At 44.6% G+C, this 22,847-nt stretch overlaps 1 protein-coding gene across 1 annotated transcript in view; it reads left to right on the forward strand.

Annotated features, from left to right (window-relative positions):
- The window catches only part of SMS (spermine synthase), a 271,766-nt gene that overhangs the window by 41,282 nt on the left and 207,637 nt on the right, over window positions 1-22,847 (forward strand). Inside the window, exon 2 of the mRNA XM_040338251.1 lies at window positions 16,660-16,780. Coding sequence (XP_040194185.1) covers window positions 16,660-16,780 — 121 coding nt within the window. The remainder of the gene's footprint in view (window positions 1-16,659; window positions 16,781-22,847) is intronic.

Raw genomic sequence — 22,847 nt, forward strand, 5'->3', positions numbered from 1 at the left:
CTGTGTCACTAAGAAGCTGGCTGCAGGGGAGAGGAGGGAGTGCCAACAATGGCTAGGCCATGGGAGCCTATGGGAAACCTCCTCCCAAAATTCTCAGCTGATGCCAAGCACTCTGACACAAGGGGGGAGGAGCTGTGGGATCATGTGACTACACCAAAGCAGATTTTGTACATAAGATCGGTAGCAGAAGGCGGTGGAGGAGACCTCTTTAGAAATAGTTATAGTTAGGCAGGAATTCCACTTTAATAACTTTTTGTTTATTATTGTGCACTCCTCCACTGAGTAACATTCAGCAAAGGTCTCCGGTATGGAAAAAATGTCAATATTGTTAATATTCCCTGTGTCATGATTAACCCCTGTTAGTGTTATAAACTATGTTTTTCCCAGTACTTTGTGTTTATTATTTGCTATATTTGGCAAGCCAAGGATGAGAAATGTACTTATTTTGTGTCAGTTCTATGTAATGGAAAGCAGCCAAAACATGTGCACAGAACAATGCTGGCAAAGATTTCTTATTTGGATACTATAAATGTTGTTAATTTAGTGTAGACGTTTTATCTGAAGTTCTCCCTTGAATTCCCACAGTTGTCTGACTTCAGTGTATAGTCTGGGGAAGTTCACAGAAAGCCGAGGCTGAAGTGACCTACACTTACCGGGTGATTGATGGGAAAGTAAACAACTAAATCACTACCTGGGTCGATCTGTCTTGGAGTACAGCAAAATCAAGTCCTAAAACGTTTTATTCAATGACAAAGAACAGTATGCAGAGTGCAGTAGCTCATGGCGGCCAATCAGAACTCCATCTTTTACTATACTTAGGGCTGGTTCACAATCGCATGTGATTCGCACCGCACTGCAGTGCAAATCACATGCGATGTCCGTACAATGCGATTTCAGCCATACAGATAGTATAGCTGAAATCGCATCGCATTCGGACTAAACTTGCATAGGACCCTTTTTTTGGTCCACACCAGAATCGGATAGCATGGGTGTTCACAGTGCGATATGCAAGCTGAAATGGGGGTGTCATTAACAATGTATTGACACTCCCCAGCAGATAGCATGTGGCAGTGTGAACTGCCGTGTGAGTCGGGTGCCAAGCGGGAACCCGCAGTGGATTTGCAGGGTTCCCGCATCGCACTTGTGTGGATCCAGCCTAACTCAGAAACTGTATGATTGCTAATGTACTACTAACCCGCATCATTGGTGGTTGCACTGTTTTACAGAGTAAATCGTATTATTTTATAACTGTCCATTTGTTCTAAAGCACTATTCAAATTTATGTTGTAACCACAATTTCTGTTTTTAAAAGAGAAGTATGGGAATGTTTTTTTTTTTATCCAACTTGCCTAGGTGCAGCATTGGTCCCATGCTGCATCTTTCCCCCGCCAGCGCTAACATTGAGAACTGAGCGATCAAACACTGATGATCAGTTCTCAGACTGTCAGTCACCATTCTCGGAAGGGACGTGCTTAGGCTCTCTGCGCTTTGGGTGGATCCCGACCATATGGTCGCGATCTTTCCTGAGCCTGGATCGGCTCTGTGACATCAGCTGAAAAAGGGTGAGGCCCCGTACACACGACAGAGTTTCTCGGCAGAATTCACCGAGAAACTCGGTCAAAACCCGGATTCTGCCGAGAAACTCTGTCGTCTGTACAGTTTTGGCTCGATGGAGCCGCCGAGGAGCTCGACGAGAAAATAGAGAACATGTTCTCTATTTTCTCGTTGTTCTATGGGAGAAGGCGTCCCGCCGAGCTTCTCGGCGGCTTCATCCCTGAACTCGACGAGGAACTCGACGTGCTTGGCACGTCAAGTTTCTCTGTCGTGTGTACGGGGCCTCACAGGAGTGCAAAACGAACTGCACTCCTGTGATCCACAGGAGAGGTACAGCGAAATAAGCTTTGGCTGTGCTTCTCCTTTAAAATATTCTTTGCTAGTGGCATGATTGTTTTCGGGCCCTGCTGCAATGATAAGGCTACATTTTACAATCTATACAATCCTTCTTTAGATTTACTAAAATTGTGTAATGCGTACCTATCTAAACTATCAAATAATGAAATGTCCAATCAGGCAGGCCCTTGTATAGTTATTGGCAGATCTAAAGGGGGTTCAGTTCAATTTTAAGAGTGTTTTGACTTGGTTATCTGCACTAAATCCTGCAAAGTCTTGGGGGGTTGTATATTTAGACAGCTTTTTTGAGGCTCAATTGATCTTTCCATTTAAAGTGATTGTAAACCTCAGACATGAAATATGAACTAAGCATATCTTGTTATAGTGTGTGCGTGTCTCAATTTAGAGCACTATGTTTCATTTCTATCAGCTGCTTCCTTCCTCTGCTATCAGCATTAATCACATCTGACAAGCTTTCCTGACACCAAGAGAAAAAAAGGTGACAGGGGAGTAGGGCTGAAACAACTAATCGGCATGAACGATTTTGAAAATAGTCGGGCATAGAATGCATTAAGGTGAAATACCTTGAGAGTTCACAACCCCTTTTTAAAGGCGCCAGTTAAAAAAAAAAATGAAAGTATTCAAAACAGACGATCTTGGCATGTTGCCGTTAAATGCTTTCCAGTGCTAAGGAGAGATTTGAGCCTTTTGCTGTCGCAAGGGATGTTTACATTCCTTGTGACCGCAATAAAAGTGATCAAAAAAATTAAAGCTTGACATGTTTGGTATCAATTTACTCAGCGTGACATCGTCTTTTTATATTTTACAAAAAAATTGGGTTATGTATTGTTTTTTTTGTATTAAAATTTAAAAAAGTGTATTTTTCCCCCCAAAAAACGTGTTTGAAAAACTGCTGCGCTAATACCGTGTGGCATAAACAATTGCAAACCCCAATTTTTTTTTTTTTTAAGACCTCTGCTTTAAAAAAATATATATATAATGTTTGGGGTTTCTAACTAATTTTCTAGCAAAAAAAATAAGATTTTCACATGTAGACAAAAAGTGACAAAAAATGCCTGGTCTTCGACTGGTTGAAGTGAAACTACACATCATCTGAGCGGTGGCGGTGCGTCCATTAGGGGTGCTCCTGCGCCACCCCCTCTCTGTACTATGGATAAATTCATGCATTGCATGAATTCTATCCACAATCGCTGTAGCAACCCCCATTCGGGTGGGGGGTATTTTTTAAGCACCTGATTAGAGTTATAGGCTCTAATGGGCCTTAAAAAAAGGTGCACTTCGAGCGCTTGCAGTGCACCCAGGTGTGTTAGCAAAGAAAACGAGTATTTGCTTTGCTAACACAGAACTGCCTCTGAGCCCGGATGTAATACCGGGCTCCTGATTGGCTGAAGGTAGAGGCAATCTCATTAGCCGCCTAGCAAAACAGGAAGAAGACACGCACGGAGGACACAGCATCCATCGCCACACTACACTTCCCACAGCTTGCCACCTGATCCGCTGCTTGACCCACCACCGCGATGGGGTAAGTGCCGGGCAGACAGCGGGTGACGAGGGGGCACAGTGGCTGCTTATTATAGGCCCAAAGGCTGCAATTAATGGAGCACAGTGGGCTGCATATGATGGGCACAGGTGGCTGTTTTTGATGGGGCACAGAGGCTGCAATTGATGGGGCACAGAGGCTGCAATTGATGGGGCACAGAGGCTGCAATTGATGGGGCACAGGTGGCTGCATATGTTGGGCAGAGTGGCTGCAATTAATGTCACAGTGAGGCCGCAGATAAAAAAAAAGCCTAACGTTCCGAATAAGTTAGGGTAAGCCTGAAAAGAAGTATCTATGATATCTGTCTGTATGTGAGCTGCTGTCACCATATTTTGGCAGATGAGATCTAGGGAGGTTACCTCCTATAATGTTGTACTGTATACAGTATGTAGCACAGTATACAGTAGTGGTTGTATTTCAGTTAAAAATACTAGCATGTAAGAGGAGAATATCTGGCTATTTTTAGAAATGGTGTTATTAGATCTCACTGGTAAGACATAACATACATTATCAGACTAGGGTGTAGAACTAGAATTGTAGTGTAATGTATCAACAACATGATATTTTATATTTACATATGGCTAGTCTGAAATGTACATCTGAAAATTAGCCTTAGGAGGTCTGTATACATTTCATATATTGCTGCATTGTATATTGATCCAGTGTGACACATTTTGCTGGCTAAGTGGCTCAATATAGAAATATGGATTGAAGAGAGGTAATGGATGCCATTTCAGAAGTAGTAATGTACTGAATATAGGGGTGATGAGTTCTATGATTTGTCTGCTAATGTGGTTTAATTACTTCAGTCCCACACTTGATTTTGGTGGGATGCAATGGACATGATATCATGGGGCCTATTTATGAAATGATTTGTTCTATGCAAATGCATTCTGTGCGAAAATACATGTAACTATTTTTTTATTTGCTAATTCCCTCTGGCATGCTCCTGAAATCCTACATTTTATCTCTTATTGCAAAGATATATGCATTTCCTATGCACTTCAATGCCATCTGGTGGACTTTAATAATAATAATAACAATAATAATAATGTTATTATTATTCAAGATTTATATAACGCCAACGGTTTACAAAGCACTTTAAACATGAGGACAGACAATACAATACAATTCAATATAGGAGGAATCAGAAAGCCCTATTCCATGGAGCTTACAATCGAAGAGGGAGGTTCAAGAGATACAAAAGGTAATAACTGTGGGGGATGACCTGATGGAGAAAATAAAAGTACAGTTGTTAGGTTGGGGCAGGGTAGGCCTCTATGAAGAGAAGGGTTTTCAGGGATTGTCTAAAATTGGACAGAGTAGGAGATGGCCGGGCAGATTGGGGTAGGGAGTTGGAGTATGGGAGATGCTTGGAAGAAGTCTTGGAGGAGAGCATGGGAGGAGGTGACAAGGGACCTAGAAGGCAGGAGGTCTTGGGAGGAAAGAAGAGAAAGATTAGGTTGGTATTTTGAGACTAGGTTAGTAATGTAGCTGGGGCAGAGTTGTGGATGGTTTTTTAAGCTGTTAGTCTTTTAAATTTAATTATTTGGCTGAGCGGAAGCCAGTAGAGGGATTGGCAGAGAGGGGTAGCAGACACTGAGCAGTTGGTAAGGTGAATGAGTCTGGTAGCAGCATTCATGATGGACTGAAGGGGGATAGCCTGTGTAAAGGTAATCCATTGAGGGGGGCCCCCCCGACAACTGCAACCCCCCCCCCGGTTGCAGTTGTCAAGACAAGAGATTACCAGGGAGTGAATTAGAACCTTTTGTGGTGTTTATTAGTTAGGAAAGGGGCTAATTTTGGAGATGTTGCGGGGATTGAGGCAGCAAGCTTTGGACATTGATTGGATGTGGGACGAAAATATATTTCAAAGTCCAAGATTACTCCTAGAACCTTGGCATGTGGGGATAGGTTGATCGTTGAGACATTCGATCTTGACAGAGAAGTCAGGGGAAGGCCCATGTGGGGGAGGAAATAATGTAAAAGCATTTCCCCATTCTTCCTAGTGACAGGACACTGATCACAGCTCCCTGTAATCGGGAGCGGTCATCGGTGTCATGTCACACACGGCCCATCCCCCCTACAGTTAGAAGCACTCCCTAGGACACACTTAACCCCATCAGCGCCCCTACTGGTAAACCTCTTCACTGCCAGTGTCTATTTTACAGTAATCAATGCATTTTTATAGCACTGATCACTGTATCAATGACAATGGTCCCAAAATGGCATCAAAAGTGTCCGATGTGTCCACCATAATATTGCAGTCACGATACAAATCGCTGATCGCTGCCATTACTAGTAAAAAAAAATATTAATACAAATGCCATAAAACTATCCCCTATTTTGTAGACGCTATAACTTTTGAGCAAACCAATCAATCGCTTATTGCGTTTTATTTTATTTTTTTACCAAAAATATGTTGAAGAATACGTATCGGCCTAAACTGAGGAAAAAAAATATATATTTTTTATATATTTTTGGGGATATTTATTATAGCAAAAAGTAAAAAATATTGCTTATTTTTTTTCAAAATTGTTGCTCTATTTTTGTTTATAGCGCAAAAAATAAAAACTGCAGAGGTGATCAAATACCACCAAAAGAAAGCTCTTATTTGTGGAAATAAAAAGGAAGTCAACTTTGTTTGGGAGCCACATCGCACGACTACGCAATTGTCAGTTAAAGCGACGCAGTGCCAAATTACAAAAAGTGGCCTGGTCTTTGGCCAGCCAAATGGTTCGGGGCTTAAGTGGTTAAAATAGTTGGTGATAAGGGGGTTGTGGAGAGAGGTGACTTTTTACAGACAGAGTGGGCATGCCAGAGGGTGTGGGCATTCCAGAGGGCGCAAGAGAAGGGAAGGCTGGTTTTGGAAAGATGAGTATTGGAAACTAAATTTTGTGGATTGCGGCTGCTATCAGAGGGCATGTGGTGATGGGAGTGCTGGGTATAGTTAAATGGATGCCCAGGGCTTGAGGATATTATACAAGGGGTTAGGAGAGGCAGTTCAGAAGAGAAAATGGCTTAAATAAAATTAGTTTTTGACCAATTCACACAGATCAAATGTGCATGCAGATTAAGTGGTTTAATTCTTATGCTTTTTTTTTTTTTTTTTATAAATAGACAACTATATTCAGCTGTGGCCAAACGTTTTGGTAATGACACAAATAATTTCACAGTCTGCTGCCTCCATTTTAATGGTGGCAATTTGCATGTACTCCAGAATGTTTTGAAGAGTGATCAGATGAATTGCAATTAATTGCAAAGTCCCTCTTTGCCATTAAAATTAACTTAATTCCATAAAAATACCTTTCCACTGCATTTGTGAAGAAGGTTTCAGGGGGCCCAAGAAAGTCCAGCATGCGCCAGGACCGTCTTCTACAGTTGATTCAGCTGTGGGATCGGGGCACCACCAGTGCAGAGCTTGCTCAGGAATGTCAGCTGACAGGTATGAGTGCATCTGCATGCACAGGGAGGGGAAGTTTTTTGGAGGATGGTCTGGTGTCAAGAAGGGCAGCAAAGAAGCCACTTCTCTCCAGGAAAAATATCAGGGACAGGCTGATATTCTGAAAAAAGGTACAGGGATTGAACTGCTTGTCCAGAGAAGAAAAGGTGAGCGCTACCATCAGTCCTGTGTCATGCCAACAGTAAAGCATCCTGAGACTATTCATGTGTGGGGTTGCTTGTCAGCCAAGAAAGTGGGCTCACTAAACAGCCATGAATAAAAAAAAGTACAAAAACATCCTCTGAGCAACAGCTCCCAACCATCCAAGAACAGTTTGGTGACAAACAATGCCTTTTCCAGCATGATGAAACGCCTTACCATAAGGCAAAAGTGATAACTATGTGGCTTGGGGAACAAAACATCAACATTTTGGGTTCATGGGCAGGAAACTCCCCAGACTTTAATCCAATTGAGAACTTGTGGTCAATCCTCAAGAGGCGAATGAACAAAAAAAACACACAAATTTTGACACATGCCAAGCATTGAATATGCAAGAATGGGCTGCCATCAGTCCAGATGTGGCCCAGAAGTTGCAGAGGTCTTGAAAAAGAAGGGTCAACACTGCAAATATTGACTTTTTGCATAAACGTAATGTAGTTGTCAATAAAAGCTTTTTAATACTTATGAAATTCTTGTAATTGTACTACAGTGTACTATGGTAACATCTGACAAAAAGATCTAAAAACGCTGAAGCAGCAGACTTTGTTAAAATGATTATTTGTGTCATTCTCAAAACTTTTGGCCACGGCTGTATAAGGTTTAGGAATTATATACGCTTTACTTTGGTAAGGTCTAAGTGGTTCTATTTATTTCTGTTGAAGGCATGTACAGGGGGTCCCCGACTTACGAACGCCAGAGTTACGAACTTCTCCTACTTACGAACGGGGCGCTGCGGGGACCCTCTGCCATTTTTCGCAGGCCATTTGCTGTTCTGTGCATGCGCGGCCAGACGGAGCCTCGGGAAATGTCCGTAATTGGCCGTGCATGTGCAGAACGGCATTTGACGGAACATCGGAAAACATCGGAAATGTCCGTAATTGCCGGTTTACAGGAGGAAAGTCCCTAACGAGTTTGTAACTCGGGGACCCCCTGTATTTATGTGTATTGAACTGGAAAGGGATAACCATGCATGTAGCAAAACATTTTCCACAGCAAATCTGTTTCACTTTCTATCTTCCACCAGTATCTGCTGAAGAGTTATCAAAATGAAAATAATCAGAGTTGGCAGCAGACCCTGCTGCTCTGCATCTGATCCAGCTCACCTAATGGCATAGTATCTGTGACTGTAATGTTGGCCAAAGTGATTTTAAAGGTTTGTTTTAAAAAAATAACAAACATGTAATAATTGCCTGCTCTGTACAAGGGTTTTTCACATAGCGGCCCGATGCTCTTCTGGTGTGCCCCAATGGTGCTCCTCTTCATCGGGTGCCCCCACATAGTGTCGCTTTCCCTAATGGCACCCATGCGGGCACGCTCACGAGTCCAACTGCTGAGTTAATTGATACAGATGGCAGGACTCGCCCCCACCCCTGGCTCCTGTGTCACTTGATTTGTTTGACCTCAGCCAGAGTTAATGGCTCCTGCTATCAATCTATCCAATCAGGACCCGAGACAGAGGCTTGAGTTGCTGGGCTTGTGCACCTTTCTGGAACGATCAGGTTCAGGTAAGAAAAGGGGGGCTTTGGGGGCAGCTACAGCACAGAAGGTTTTTCACCTTAAGGCAGTGGTTCTCAACCTGGGGGTCAGGACCCTCTCGTGGGTCGAATGACAATTTGCCAGGGGTCACAGGATCCTGGGCTGCTCCTGAAGCCCGCGCTGCTCTCCCAGCCTTTTGCGACCGCCCTGCTGGGCTGTTCCTGGAGCCCACGGCCGACCACTCAGCATCTCGCAGCCGCCCATTCAGTTCACAGCATTGCTGGGGGGGCAGAGACTAGAGGTCAGCTGACTGGTGAGGAATGTGAAGTGGGAGGGGCTGGAGGAGACCCTATCTCCTGATTTTGGCATAGGTGTCACTTCTAAGAGATGCCACAAAGTCGGAGACACAGTGAACCCGGAGATACAGTGAGTAACCACTCATCCCAACTCCCCCCCCCCCCCCCACACCAAGGAATAAGAGAAGGAAAAATAGAGAATACATGGAAGGGAGAGGGAAAGAGGGGGAGGAGCAGAGAAAGAATAGGAGAAAGACTGTTAGAGAGAGGGATGGGGAAGAAAAAAACAAGAAATTAGGATAGAGAGAGATAAAAGGGAAAGAAAGGAGGACAAAGAGAAAGAGTGGTACATCCTAAAATGTACCATAAGGGGTTTCAATACGGTACGAGTGAAAGGGACTCGGGGAGCGCTAAATGTCCATGGGTTAGGGGCGCAAATTACTTGTCTTGCCTTGAGTGCTGACAACCCACGCTACAAAAATTATTTTACTGTTAGGGGTCCCCACATCTTGGGAAATTTTATCAAGGGGTCACGGCACTAGAAGGTTGAGAACCACTGCCTTAAGGCATTTAGGTGAAAACCCATGAGACTTTACAACCCCTTTAAGCACATTGTGTTTGTCTATTGTGACATAGATGAGGATTGGAATATATTTTATGGCAAATTACTGCAGAAAACCAGTTAATTCCAAGACGATCACATAATAATATATGTATACAGTATGTAAGCAGTTACCTGCCATGTAGAAACCTGAAAGTTAATAGCACATTACGATATTGATTTTTCTTTTACATGGTTAGTGTAATGCCGCGTACAGACGGTCGTTTTTTGTGATGAAAAAAAACGACGTTTTAAAAAACGTCATTCAAAATGATCGTGTGTGGGCAAAACGTCGTTTTATGTCTTCAAAAAAACGACCAAAAAAAAATTCGAACATGCTCGAATTTTTTGTGTCGTTTTTCAAAACGTCGTTTTTTGTTTCACAGAAATTGACCATGTGTAGCAAAAAACGACGTTTGAAACGACGTTTTTAAACCCGCGCATGCCCAGAAGCTAGTTATGAAGTGAGCTTCAATGGAAAAAAGTGGTGAAACGTAACCTTGCTTTGCAAGAGCATTGTGAAAAAACTATGGTGTGTAGGCAACATCGTTTTTGAAAATGATGTTTCAAAAACGTTGTTTTATTTCATGATTTCAAACGTCGTTTTTTTTTTCATCACAAAAAACGACCGTCTGTACGCGGCATTAGTTTCGCTCAGTTCAGTGCAACATTGCAAATCACAATATCCCATGTGAATTACAGATGAAATGGAAGAAAAATTAAAGAATTAATGGTCTCCCACAGAATTTCCTACACTTCTACTAATACGTGCCTCCAGATTTAGCATTCCTGGGGTCTGAGGCTCGTATTTATTCGGTTTCAAGTTCTCTTAAGCAAGTAAAGTCTTGTTATATACTGTATCTTGGAAGAGAAACAAAGTGCTTGATGCCAAGTCTGGGAGAAAGTAATGCTGGCCAAACCTACATAGGAGTGCCGTATCCTTTTCTACGTATTGACTTTATTTGCCACACACAGTTCAATTCCCCTGTAGTCTGAGGATCATTTATACACTGTTTGGCCAAAAATTTCCTGAATCTCAGTTCTTGTGGTGAAGTTGCTTCTGGAAGCCGTTTCTAAATGATGCAACAGAGAATAGGTGCTTTATTATGCGCTGTGTGCTTCTGTTCTGTGAGTTTGCATGCTCTACTATGTAGCTGAGCTGCTGTTGTTCATCCAAGAGTAAGCTTTTACTCCACAATAATAGCACTTACAGTTGACGGGAAAGATCTTGGAGAACAGAAATTTCTTGTACCTGTGGCAAAGGTGACACCCAAGGACAGGTTTAAAGTCACTGAGCCTGTCCTACTGGGGGGCACACTTTCAGCACAGAATATAGTTGCTGGCTGCAAGCGTATATGTGGCCCCTTGGTGTTACAGCTCACCGTCTTGCTGCAACATATACTGTATGTGTATGGCTGGTGGAAAAGAGTTAAAGGAAACTTGTTCTAATTTAAAAATACATAGGCTACCATTCCTGACATTGTACTAAAAAAATGATAGTTTCCTAGCTAGCATATGTTCTGAGTCACTAACCCGAGACTAATATGTAGTCGGTGAAGTCACAGTTCTGATCCAAATTCTATATATATATATATAATATATATATATATATATATATATATATATTACACCATATTTATCGCGGTATAGCGTGCTCCTGCGTATACCGCGCACCCCTAAAGTTGCCCCCGAATCCTGTGGAAAAAAGTTTTTTTGTACTTACATTTTTGGTGTCTTGCGCGGCGTCCATCGGCGGCCTCGTCGGGTCCGGCGTCCGTCTGCGGCTTCGGGTGTCCTCTTCGTCGGGTCCGGCGTCCTTATGCGGCATCCTCCCCGCTCATTTCCTGCGCCCAGTTTGAATACTGCACCGACATATACAGAGTGCAGTACACTTGTGTATTGTCGGCAATGCTCGGCTACACTCGCGCTGACGTCAGCGCGGGAGGAGCCGAGACTGCCCGACAATACACGAGTGTACTGCGCTCGGTATATGTCGGCGCAATATTCAAACTCGACGCGGGAAAGCGGGTATCGGCGTATACCGCGCACCCACGATGTTGCCCTGATTTTTCAGGGCAAAAAAGTGCGCCGTATACGCCGATAAATACGGTGTGTATGTATTTATATACCGTATTTATTGGCGTATACCGCGCACTATTTTGCCCTGAAAATCAGGGCAAAATCGTGGGTGAGCGATATACGCCGATACCCGCTTTCCTGCCACGAGTTTGAATACTCCGCCGGCATATACCGAGCGCAGTACACTCGTGAATCTTCGGGCAGTCTCCGCGCCTCTCGCACTGACGTCCTGAGCGTACAGGACGTCAGCGCGACAGTTGCCGAGCCTGCCCGAAGATTCACGAGTGTACTGCGCTCGGTATATGCCGGCGCAGTATTCAAACTCGTGGCGGGAAACGAGCGGGGAGGACGCCGCAGAAGGATGCCGGACCCGCAGAAGAGGACACCCGACCCGCCGAAGACGGACGCCGGACCCGCCGAAGAGGACACCCGAAGCCGCAGAAGGACGCCGGACCCGACGAGGCCGCCGATGGACGCCGCGCAAGACACCAAAACTGTAAGTACAAAAAAAAAAAAACGTTTTTTTCCACAGGATTGGGGGCCACTTTAGGGGTGCGCGGTATACGCGGGAGCGCGTTATACCACGATAAATACGGTATATATATATATATATATATATATATATATTGCAGATCTGTGACTGAAGAACTTTTAAAAAGCCCTTGTGTCCGCACGATTGCCAGCCAGCTATCAGATGAGCAGTGATGGCCACTGCATTTGTGTCATTTTAAAGCGGGGTTCAGGGCATAATTTTTTTTTTTTTTGTAAGCTAAAATTAATCACATTAAATAGTCCCTAAAACATATTAATAGCTCCCCAGTCGTTCCAGAAATCATTGCAAACACTTGCCTTATATCCTCCAGCTCATGATGTGGTCCTATCGATCATATGTGTGGGCATGTGAAGCCCAGTTCCTTTTTCTTCCTGGTTTTCAGGGAGAGGTGCATGCTGGGCGATTTTTAGGCACACTAATGCCCAGAGACTCCTGGGAAATGAGTGTCATCATTTCCCAGGAGGCAATGGAGTCTGTCTTAGGAACTTAGAACTTAGGCAGATTAGGAAATGTGGCAGATTAGGAAATGTGCCTAGTAACAGCCAGATAGAAGTGAGTAAAAAAAAAAAAAAAAAAAAAAAAAATGTACATTAAAGGCAAGCTGTTAATAGAAAGATAATTTTTAGGGTGGAACTCCGCTTTAAGGTTTCCATTTAAATTACCTTATAAAGTAAATTGTTAAATGATATCAGAAAATCGCCATTCAGCCCCTGCATACTAAAGCCTTAAAAATAATCAAATACACCCACATTACATACACCAAACAAGTAACACGCTGTTCTGCAAAAGCAAGACATTTTGCAGCTTATCTGATCTAATAGAAAGGTTCCAGTTGTGCCTGACTAATGAATCTGATAAGCACATGACAATCACGGCTTTGTCAGTCTAGGACTTGTTTGACTGGGACTTAAGCTGGCTATAGATGGATCAAAATTCAGTCAGCTCTGTAGGGACCAGGCAAATTTCAGTCCAACTCTGGGCAGGCTGGTTGGACTGAAGTCGGTCTATTGATCAACTTCTGTACAACCAGCTTGTGATCACTGCTGGTGGCTAAAACCATCAGCAGTGATCATTGTACTCTGACGGCCAGGAAATCTCCCACTGTCCAGAATACAATCACACAGCGGGAGGGAGCACTGACTTTGTTGATGGGGAAATCGAGCGACTTTCTTTACTTCAGCCTATGGTTGAAGGAAAAAAGTTGCATAATCTTTGGCCAGCCTTAGAGACCTTTCTTACCAGACAAGTTACAGTAGTACCTTGGATTATGAGCATAATCTGTTTCAGAAGCATTCTTGTAATCCACATCACTCGTATATCAAAGCGAGTTTCCCTATAGGAATCAATGGAAACTCAGCTAATTTGTTCCACAAGGGATGCTGGTGTATGCAGTACTGTATGTGGCCAGAGGTGCGAGGGCGTCGGTGTATGCAGTACTGTATGTGACCAGAGAAACTCTGAGATGCTCTGAGACACTCGGGAACGAGCGTCTCCGAGCATCACCGACGCCCCTGCTCCTCTGGCCAAATGCGGTACTGCACACCCCATCGACTTGAATCCTGCTTGTTTTGCGAAACGCTCGTAAACCGTGTTACTCGCAATCCGAGGTTCCATTGTATTATGAATGCATAAGCAGCTCAAGGCAACTAGAGGCAGCTTAAGCACCTTATAGAACTACTAGTACTATGCAATTTAAAGCAACACAAAACCAAAAGTATCTTGCTTATTTCTTTTAAATCTGAGACCCATGTGTATTAAAAAAAAAAAAAGATCAATGTGGGATAAGGTAGTGTGTACCACTTCTAATAAGAATCTGTGTTACCGCTTACATGTAACTATGAGCATTTGTTTTCTGTCGTCGCCAGAGAAATAGTCTTCTATTTGGATATTTTATACTGCTGAAAAGTTGGATGGCCTATCTAGTAACAGTACATCAAGATTTGAAATGCCGTTGCGCTTGTGTTTATAAAAAAAAGTTATGTTCTTTTCCCAGCGCAGGGTTTCTAGTTTTACTAGATAGTAAAGGGGTGAACAAACTGTGCTATAAGGGTTTCAAAACCAAAAAATAAACCAAAACTCAAACAAGCAAATATGAGCAGCTATTCTCCTGTATGACATAAACTACAGTATAGCACGCAATAAATAAAAAATAATTGTATAGATCAGTCCATCAGACATAGAAGCATAGTGTCCCTATAAAAGTCCACCAGTGATTCTAACTATGAGCCGTGATGATTCCTGATGATAAAAATCACGAGTCACCTCATGTGAAGAGTCCGCCACCAAATGGTACGATTTGCTGCTTACCAGCTCCAGATGATCCCCGGTTACAGGGGATCAAATGGCACGTTTGACTCATACCCAGTATTGGTCTTTCTACCAACGAAATTGTTCTCCTATTTGTGGGGTGCCACTCACTCTACAAACGTTGCCATTTCATGTGAGTTCAATCTGGGAGGTGGAGTTTGCACAATAGGCTAACATCTATAACTGGTGGCTATGAGAAAGGATGTCCCTGATGCTGTTGTGTCCCAGAGCTTATTTTTTTATAAAAAAGCGGCCAATAGAGGAGAAATGTTTTTCTTTTGTTTTGATATAAGTATTTTTAAAGAATGCATCGGCATGGCGTACATCTATAAAAGAGGCTTGGTACACGCCCATGCAGATATCGCAACAGCGAGTCGCGGCTCAGATCAAGGCTTGGCTATTTTGTTTACTATTTAAGGAGGAGACTCAGCGCACCGCCTGTGCCCATGGACAACGTTTTCTCTGATGAAACGCGCAGGAAAGAGCGACACGCTAACGTCATCTATCCACTTGTGTCCCGGAAGGACGGGTTGTTTTGATTGTGCACCAGCCGGCACACCAGACTTAAGACCTCCATTATACTTTTAACATGTAGGTGCATTTCTTTATTCTCAATAAACTTTATAATTTTTTTTTTTGCCATGGCGCCTTTGTTGTTTTTGGTATATAAACCATTCATCCATGTGAGCAAGTGGCGCCCCGCAAATCGAACGTTTTTGTTGAGAGAAAGACCCAGTCTGTGGGTATAAGCCAAATGCACTGTTTGATCCCCTGTAATGGGGGAACATCTGGAGCTGGTAAGCAGCAAATCTTACTATTTGGTGGCGGACTCTTCACATGAGGTGACTGATGGCGGTTTTTCTCGTTAGGAATCATCAAGGCTCTTAGTTAGAATCACTGGTGGACTTTTATAGGAATGCTATGCTTCTATATCTGATGAAATGATCAATAGAATTATTTTTATTTTAGCATGATTCTAATATCTTTCTAGTTTTACTGCATTATCCTTATATTGACTATATCCATATATTTTTTTTTTCCCCTTTCTTCTCTGTAAAGTTTAATTCAAAAGCCTTGTTTCTCTATTTGTAGATCTATCTTTATAAATATGAGTAAAACTAAATCTTGAAAACAGTCTGAAAGCTTGTCTTTCCATTTTGGTGAACATGTCAAAGCATGTCAACGAGACATACATTAACACAGGTTAGGAGAGGAGACACATGGCAAAACATAAAGTGGCAAATGGGCCCTAAATGATAGGTTGTGATTGAGCTCAGTGCTGCCTATAACTAAATACCAATTGTGACTATATTGTATATGAATGTGGGGAGATTTGAAAGCAACCAGCCTTTGCGTCTACAACAGTGGTGTCCAACCTTTTGACCTTCCAGGGCCAAATTGGAAAAAGAGGTATTGTTTTGTGCCACACATAAAATATACTAACAATAAGGATAGCTGATGAGCAGAAAACATCAGGCAGATCACAAGTTAATGATCACTTATAAAGATAATGTACCTGAGGAGTAATAAATCTTTTTTTTATTTTAAAAGCAATAGCCGGCAACATAAAACAAATGCACAAATTACACCGTCGGATCTTAGGATGCAATACTTTGGCCGCCGCTGGGGGGAGTTTGCGTCGTATTCCAGCGTCGGGTATGCAAATTAGCAGTTACGGCGATCCACGAAGATTTTTCCCATCGTTACGTCGTCGCAAGTCTTAGTTTCCCGTCGCAAAGTTAGGGCTGCTATTAACATGGTGTAAAATTACTCCACCATGTTAAAGTATGCCCGTCGTTCCCGCGTCGCTTTTGAATTTATTTTTTTCCCGGCGTAAGTACGTTACGCACGTCGCGATTCACAAACACGTTGCGCCGCCGGAATTTCGCGCAAAGCACGTCGGGAAAATTGCGAACGGAGCATGCGCAGTACGTCCGGTGCGGGAGCGCGCCTAATTCTAAATGGTACCCGCCCCATTTGAATTGGGCGGGCTTGCGCCAGGCGTGTTTACGATACACCGCCGCAAGTTTCCAGGTAAGTGCTTTGTGGATCGGACACTTAGACTGAAAACTTGCGGCGGTGTAACGTAAACGGCTTACGTTACATGGCCGCAATTCTATGTGAATCTGGCCCATAATCTTTTGTGTCAAATTTTGACCAATGTATGTGAAAATTTTAATTATTCTATGCTGAGCAATTGTTTATGATACTCCTTTTTCATATGTCACTTTTTAGCTGACGGAAATGCCATTATCAAGGATCTACAGCCCGTGTTCCAAGAGCATGGAATGACAGAGACTGTGCACAGCTGGGCAGACCATGGTCACCTGGCCACATACACGACTAAAACTGGGAGGTAAGAAAGCAGATATGTAAAACGCACCTTGATTTTTTATTATTTGCCATCTCAGGTAGACCTCTCTCTTCTGTAGAACATACAGGAGATTTCTGAAACAGTAGTAAGTTATTAAATTACCTGACAGTCAGTTTTTTTTTATAATTTCTGTCCAGTTATTTAATTACTGTGCAGAGTGTTGTAGGGCACTGTGCATAGCAAACTGAACTTCATTTAAAGACCTTGAAATTCATCATTATTCAGTAACCTGCAGGCATATACAAAGTCATACAAGTCCTTCCATTGACAATAAAAAAGTCTCAAATATATGCAGCACTCCTAAGCACACTGGCTGATGGATTCCGGCCATATTATATGTAACATAGTAGGTAAGGTTGAAAAAAAGACACAAGTCCATCAAGTCCAACCTATGTGTGTGTTATATGTCAGTATTACATTGTAAATCCCTGTATGTTGTGGTCGTTCAGGTGCCTATCTAATAGGTTTTTTAAACTATCAATGCTCCCCGCTGAGACCACCGCCTGTGGAAGGGAATTCCACATCCTTGCCACTCTTAGGCCCCATACACACGATAGAATTTATCAGCGAATACGGTCCAGCGGACCATTTCCGCGGATAAATCCTCTAGAGGATTTCAGCAGATTTTAATGCGATGGAGTGTACTCATCATCGCATTGAAATCCGCGCCGAAATCCTCTGGCGATGACGTGTCGCCGCGATTATGACGCGGCGACGTGTGCGACGCGGTCATATAAGGAATTCCACGCATGCGTCGAATCATTACGACGCATGCGGGGGATCCCTTCGGACGGATGGATCCGGTGAGTCTGTACAGACCAGCGGATCCATCCGTTGGGATGGACTCCAGCAGATGGATATGTTCTGCATGTCAGCAAATATTCGATCTGCTGGAATCCATCCCAGGGGAGATATATCCGCGGAAAAAGATCCGCTGGCGTGTACACACCATAGGATCTATCCGCTGAAACCCATTTGCTGGGATTTATCTGCGGATGGATTCTATGGTGTGTACGGGGCCTCACAGTAAAGAACCCTCTACGTAGTTTTAAGGTTAAACCTCTTTTCTTCAAATTTTATTGAGTGGCCACGTGTCTTGTTAAACTCCCTCCCGAAAAAGAAAGTTTTATCCCTATCGTGGAATCACCAGTATGTGTAGACAGTCATTAATGTATGACAGTTCATGCCAGGTTTAATAGGCAAAAACAGGTAAAAGACAACATTTTCTTGTCTTCTTCATAATTATTTGTTACTTGTGAAAAAATTTGCTTTATTTTGAAAGTTACCATGTTAATCAACCACAGGGGTAACGCAGGCACAAGTTGGCGATGAAACTATTGTAGGTGACCTTGTTTCTAATACTATAATGTAAATCTGAGGTATACAAATACAGGTTTGGGATCCAATAATTATCCTATCTTATGGAATATATGGCTCTGCATTTAATATTGTTCTATGATTACTTATTTCACAACATATTTTTCAGACAACCTCTGTAGGTTGTAAATTGGAATTCCTATACCTCAATCGATCCGAGGGTATTTCTGATTTTAATAAATTTCAAATGAAATGTACATTTGGCCTGACATTATAATGCTGGTGATAAAGTTTGGGCATATTGGAAATTATTAAAGGGTGAGACAGGAATCTATAGCCATCCATTTTCATTACAACATGTTGTGTGGCATTTGGCCATCTATATGTTACTTTTTTTTTTTACAGATAAAGCACTCCTGGGATTAAGGGCCCTTTCACATGGGTGGACTGATCTGTCACTTTTTCAGGTGGACCTAATCGGACCCTCCAGTCTCCTCTCCTCTGGTGTTCATTGACACTCTCCGACATCTGATCCTGTCTGCTAAAAGATGGATGGGATCAGATGGCAGTCGTGTGTAAATAGACATGCTGTCCATTTACATCTGACCGCCAATAGAGGAGACCGCCCACTCTGCATAAACGGAGCAGACACGGACCAGCCTTTTGCCTGCTCAGCAGGAACCTAAGGACAGATTCCCAGATGAGCATATGAACTCCAACGGATCCCACCCTGTGTGTAAGGGGCCTAACTTTCCCTTCCCGTCTTTCAGGACAGCCCACAATTGAGAGATACTCCTCCTCTTCCTCTAGGAAACACTGCGCCAGCCCATAAATTTCTCACTCCCCCTGCCAGACCTCAGTATTAGTGTTTCCTCCGGTGGGGAGACACTGTGCATGGGAACCTAGGCCAATTCAGGCAGAGGACTGAGGCCATTCTTTTACCTTAAAGGAAGCAGAGGCTTTTCAGGTGAATCCTGGTGCGGTGCAGGCCCACCATTAGCCACCCCATTCACACCGAGCGCGGCTGCTGGTTGCGGGGGACCCCTATCTCGTCCAGTGGGGCGCAGCGAGGGAGACATCAAGGCTCGTCCTGTACTACAGGCCTTAAATTTTTTTTGAACCGAGCGGGCTGGACGGCGGGTGACGTCATTTCCGGCGTAGAGCGGATGTCTCCCCTTTGAACCGCGACTTCCGGTTCCGGGTCACGGTGCTGATAGGAGGTCCGGGCGGACGCTGGAGGGAGTCGGATCTCGCACAGGCGAAGAGAAGCTCTCAGCAAGCAGCCACCTGCGGTCATGTCGGCAGCATCTCCAGAGCCAGCCCTGACAACTGACGCTACCTCCAGCGAGCCTAAGGTAAGAGTACCCTGGGGAGGGGCGCTCTCTAGCTTAGGTTTGCCTCTCCATGTAGGGTTCAATGCATGGGGAGGCAAGCCCCCTGGGTGGCCAGGGGAGGGGGAGTCCTTAGTCCCAGGGTTTATAGGGGGCTAGGTGCACTCCCAGGGTTGTAACCAAATTTATGATTTTTTAAAACTGTTGTTTTCTGCCCTTTTCTGTGTTTCAGAAGGCCATTGAAAAAACGGGTGGTGGAAGGCATAGCTCAAAGAGGAAGTGTGCCTCCTGTAGGGATGTCCATCCAGAATCATGGACTAAGGTCCTGTGTAGGGATTGCATTCAATCCTTAGTCAGGGAAAATGAATTAGAACAGGAGTCAGGACTTGCAGCCTCTGTTAAAGAGCTGTCATCCACTTTCTCCTCATTTAAATCTCTGTTTGAGAGGTTACAGCCTCTGGCTGTCCCCACCCAGGTTACAACCCAGCCACTGGCTCAGGGTCCTGCTCCTGTCATACCCATTGCAGCAGCTATGGCAGATGTTTCCGCAGGCCCTTCCCAAGAGGAACCGGTTCTTCCGGATAGTGCCACCTCTGATTCTCAAGAGGGGTCAGATGGAGAGGACCAGGACGGGGAGTCCAGGAAGCCCTCTAGGTACAAATTGTCGCTGGATGAGGTAGAGGACCTCTTAGGGGCAGTTTACACAACCCTTGGTATCCAAACCGACAAGAAACCTCTTACCCTCCATGATCGAATGTACAGAGGTCTGGAGGAGCAAGAGAAAAGGGTCTTCCCAGTACATGAAATACTGGTAGAGACCATTAAGAAGGAGTGGCAGGATCCTGAAAGGAAACCCTTTTTTTTCCAGATCCCTAAAGAGGAGATTCCCCTTCTCAGAGGATCCTTCGTCTGTTTGGAACAAAAGCCCCAAATTAGACGCCGCCTTCTCCCAAGTGTCCAGGAACACGGATTTAGCGTTTGAGGACATGGGGGTTTTGTCCGATGTTATGGACAAAAGAATGAATTCCCTATTGAAGAAATGTTGGGACTCTACTATCGGGAATCTTAAACCAGAACTTGCCGTCACGGTAATGGCCCGCAATCTGGAACATTGGCTCTCTAAGATTCAGGAGCACATTGAAGCTGGTACGGATAAGGAAACTATTTTAGCTTCCTTCCCTACTATCCTGCAAGGAGTCGCTTATATAGCGGATGCCTCAGCGGAGTCAGTCCGTATTGTCAGCCAGTTCGGTTGCTCTGGCTAACTCGGCCAGAAGGGCCCTCTGGCTCAAGACTTGGACTGGCGACAGCGCCTCTAAATCCAAGTTGTGTGGTATTCCCTTCACAGGTGACCTGCTTTTTGGCCCAGGCCTTGAAGCAGTACTAGACCGCACGGCGGACAAAAAGAAAGCCTTTCCTCCTAAAAGAAAAGTCGCAGTACAGGCAGGAAGGGGGTTTCGTCCGCAAAAACAGAAAGGGGCCAAACCGGCAGGCCAAAAGAGGGTTTGGACCCCCAAGGGCAGAGGCAGAGGTGGAGCGATTTTTCACCCTCCTGTCCAGCCCCCTAAGAACCCATGACTCTCTAGTCAGGGTGGGAGGAAGACTGGGGACCTTTCTCCCACAATGGGAATCAATTTCCCCAAACCAGTTTGTCCTGGCGGTCATAAGAGGGGGATACCGACTGGAATTTTCATCGCCTCCCCCCCAGAGATACCTAGTCACCCATCTACCCAGGGACAAGGAGAAATCCGAAGCCTTGTTGGGAGCTCTAAGGGAGCTAGAGGATCAGAGTGTCATCCTCAGAGTTCCAAGGGCAGAGGAAGGAAGGGGATTTTATTCACATATCTTTGTGGTAAAAAAGCCCTCAGGGAAATACAGGTTAATCCTAAACCTAAAACCTCTGAACAGATCCATTTCATACAGGAAGTTCCGCATGGAATCGATTTACACAGTCAGAGCCCTCCTTCCCCTCAATTGTTTCATGGTATCTCTGGACCTCAGAGACGCATACTTGCACGTTCCGATCGCAGAGAGTTCTCAGAAATATCTGCGATTGGCCGTGGACCTAGAGGGAACGATTGTACACCTCCAGTTCCAGGCTCTGCCATTCGGGCTATCCTCCTCGCCCCGGATTTTTACCAAGATCCTGGCAGAACCCATAGCGTTTCTGCGACTTCAGGGAGTATCCATCATAGCCTATCTGGACGACCTGCTTCTTTTCGCAGCCTCACCAGAGCAGCTATCCAGGGACCTGGAAGTGACCAAGAAGGTTCTAACGGACCTAGGGTGGTTGCTGAACCTAGAAAAGTCCAGTTTAAATCCATCACAACGGATCACTTACCTGGGGTACCTGCTGGATTCTACTCTCTCAAGAGTGTTCCTCCCGGTAGAGAAAGTCAAGAAGTTGGACAGAGCAGTGGCTTCCCTCCAAAACAATCAACAGGTGTCACTAAGGTCCCTGATGTCAATGCTAGGTCTGTTGACATCTGCCCTCCCAGCCGTGCAGTGGGCAGGTATTCACTTTCGCCCACTGCAGGCCTTCCTACTAAGGGTCTGGGATCACAGCTTAGAAGCCCTAGACTCCTTGGTTCAGGTACCACTTCAGGTAAAAAGATCCCTCTGGTGGTGGAGGAAGGCCACCAACGTAACCCAAGGACGTTTGTGGATTATCCCGGTGTCTCGGGTGGTAACCACAGACGCAAGCGGCAAGGGCTGGGGAGCACACCTGGGATCCCTTCCAGCGCAGGGTACCTGGGGTCTCCAGGATCTGAAAAGATCTTCCAATTGGAAGGAGCTGAGGGCAGTGGGCCTAGCCCTCAGGTTCTTTCAGGAAGAACTCCAGGGGCACCACATTCAGGTGAGATCGGACAATTCATCGGCCGTAGCCTACTTAAACAAGCAGGGCGGCACGAGAAGCGAAAGTTTGTCGGCCCTGGCAGCAGAGATTCTGGGCTGGGCCGAGATCCACACCCTCTCCCTTTCAGCGGTCTTTCTGAGGGGGGAAAGAAACGTGACAGCAGACTTCCTCAGTCGAAAGCAGCTGAGGGAGGGCGAGTGGACCCTCAACCAGGAGGTCTTTCATCTCCTGAACAAGAGATGGGGAACTCTGGAGGTGGACCTCTTCGCCTCAAGAGAAAATGCGAAGACCCCCTGTTTCTTCTCCCTGAACAGAGGAGAAGGAGCAAGGGGGGTGGATGCCCTGTCCCAAAGCTGGAAGTTCGGAAGATGCTATGCATTCCCACCTCCGGTACTTCTGCCAGCAGTTCTGAGAAAATTCCAATCAGAGCACACCTCTCTAGTCCTGGTAGCTCCTTACTGGCCCAAGAGGGCATGGTTCTCAGTCCTCAAACAGTTAGCGGCAGAACCACCCTTATTTCTACCTCAACGAGAGGATCTTCTAT

The sequence above is a fragment of the Rana temporaria genome, chromosome 2, assembly GCF_905171775.1.
Source record: "Rana temporaria chromosome 2, aRanTem1.1, whole genome shotgun sequence".
Lineage (NCBI taxonomy): Eukaryota > Metazoa > Chordata > Amphibia > Anura > Ranidae > Rana > Rana temporaria.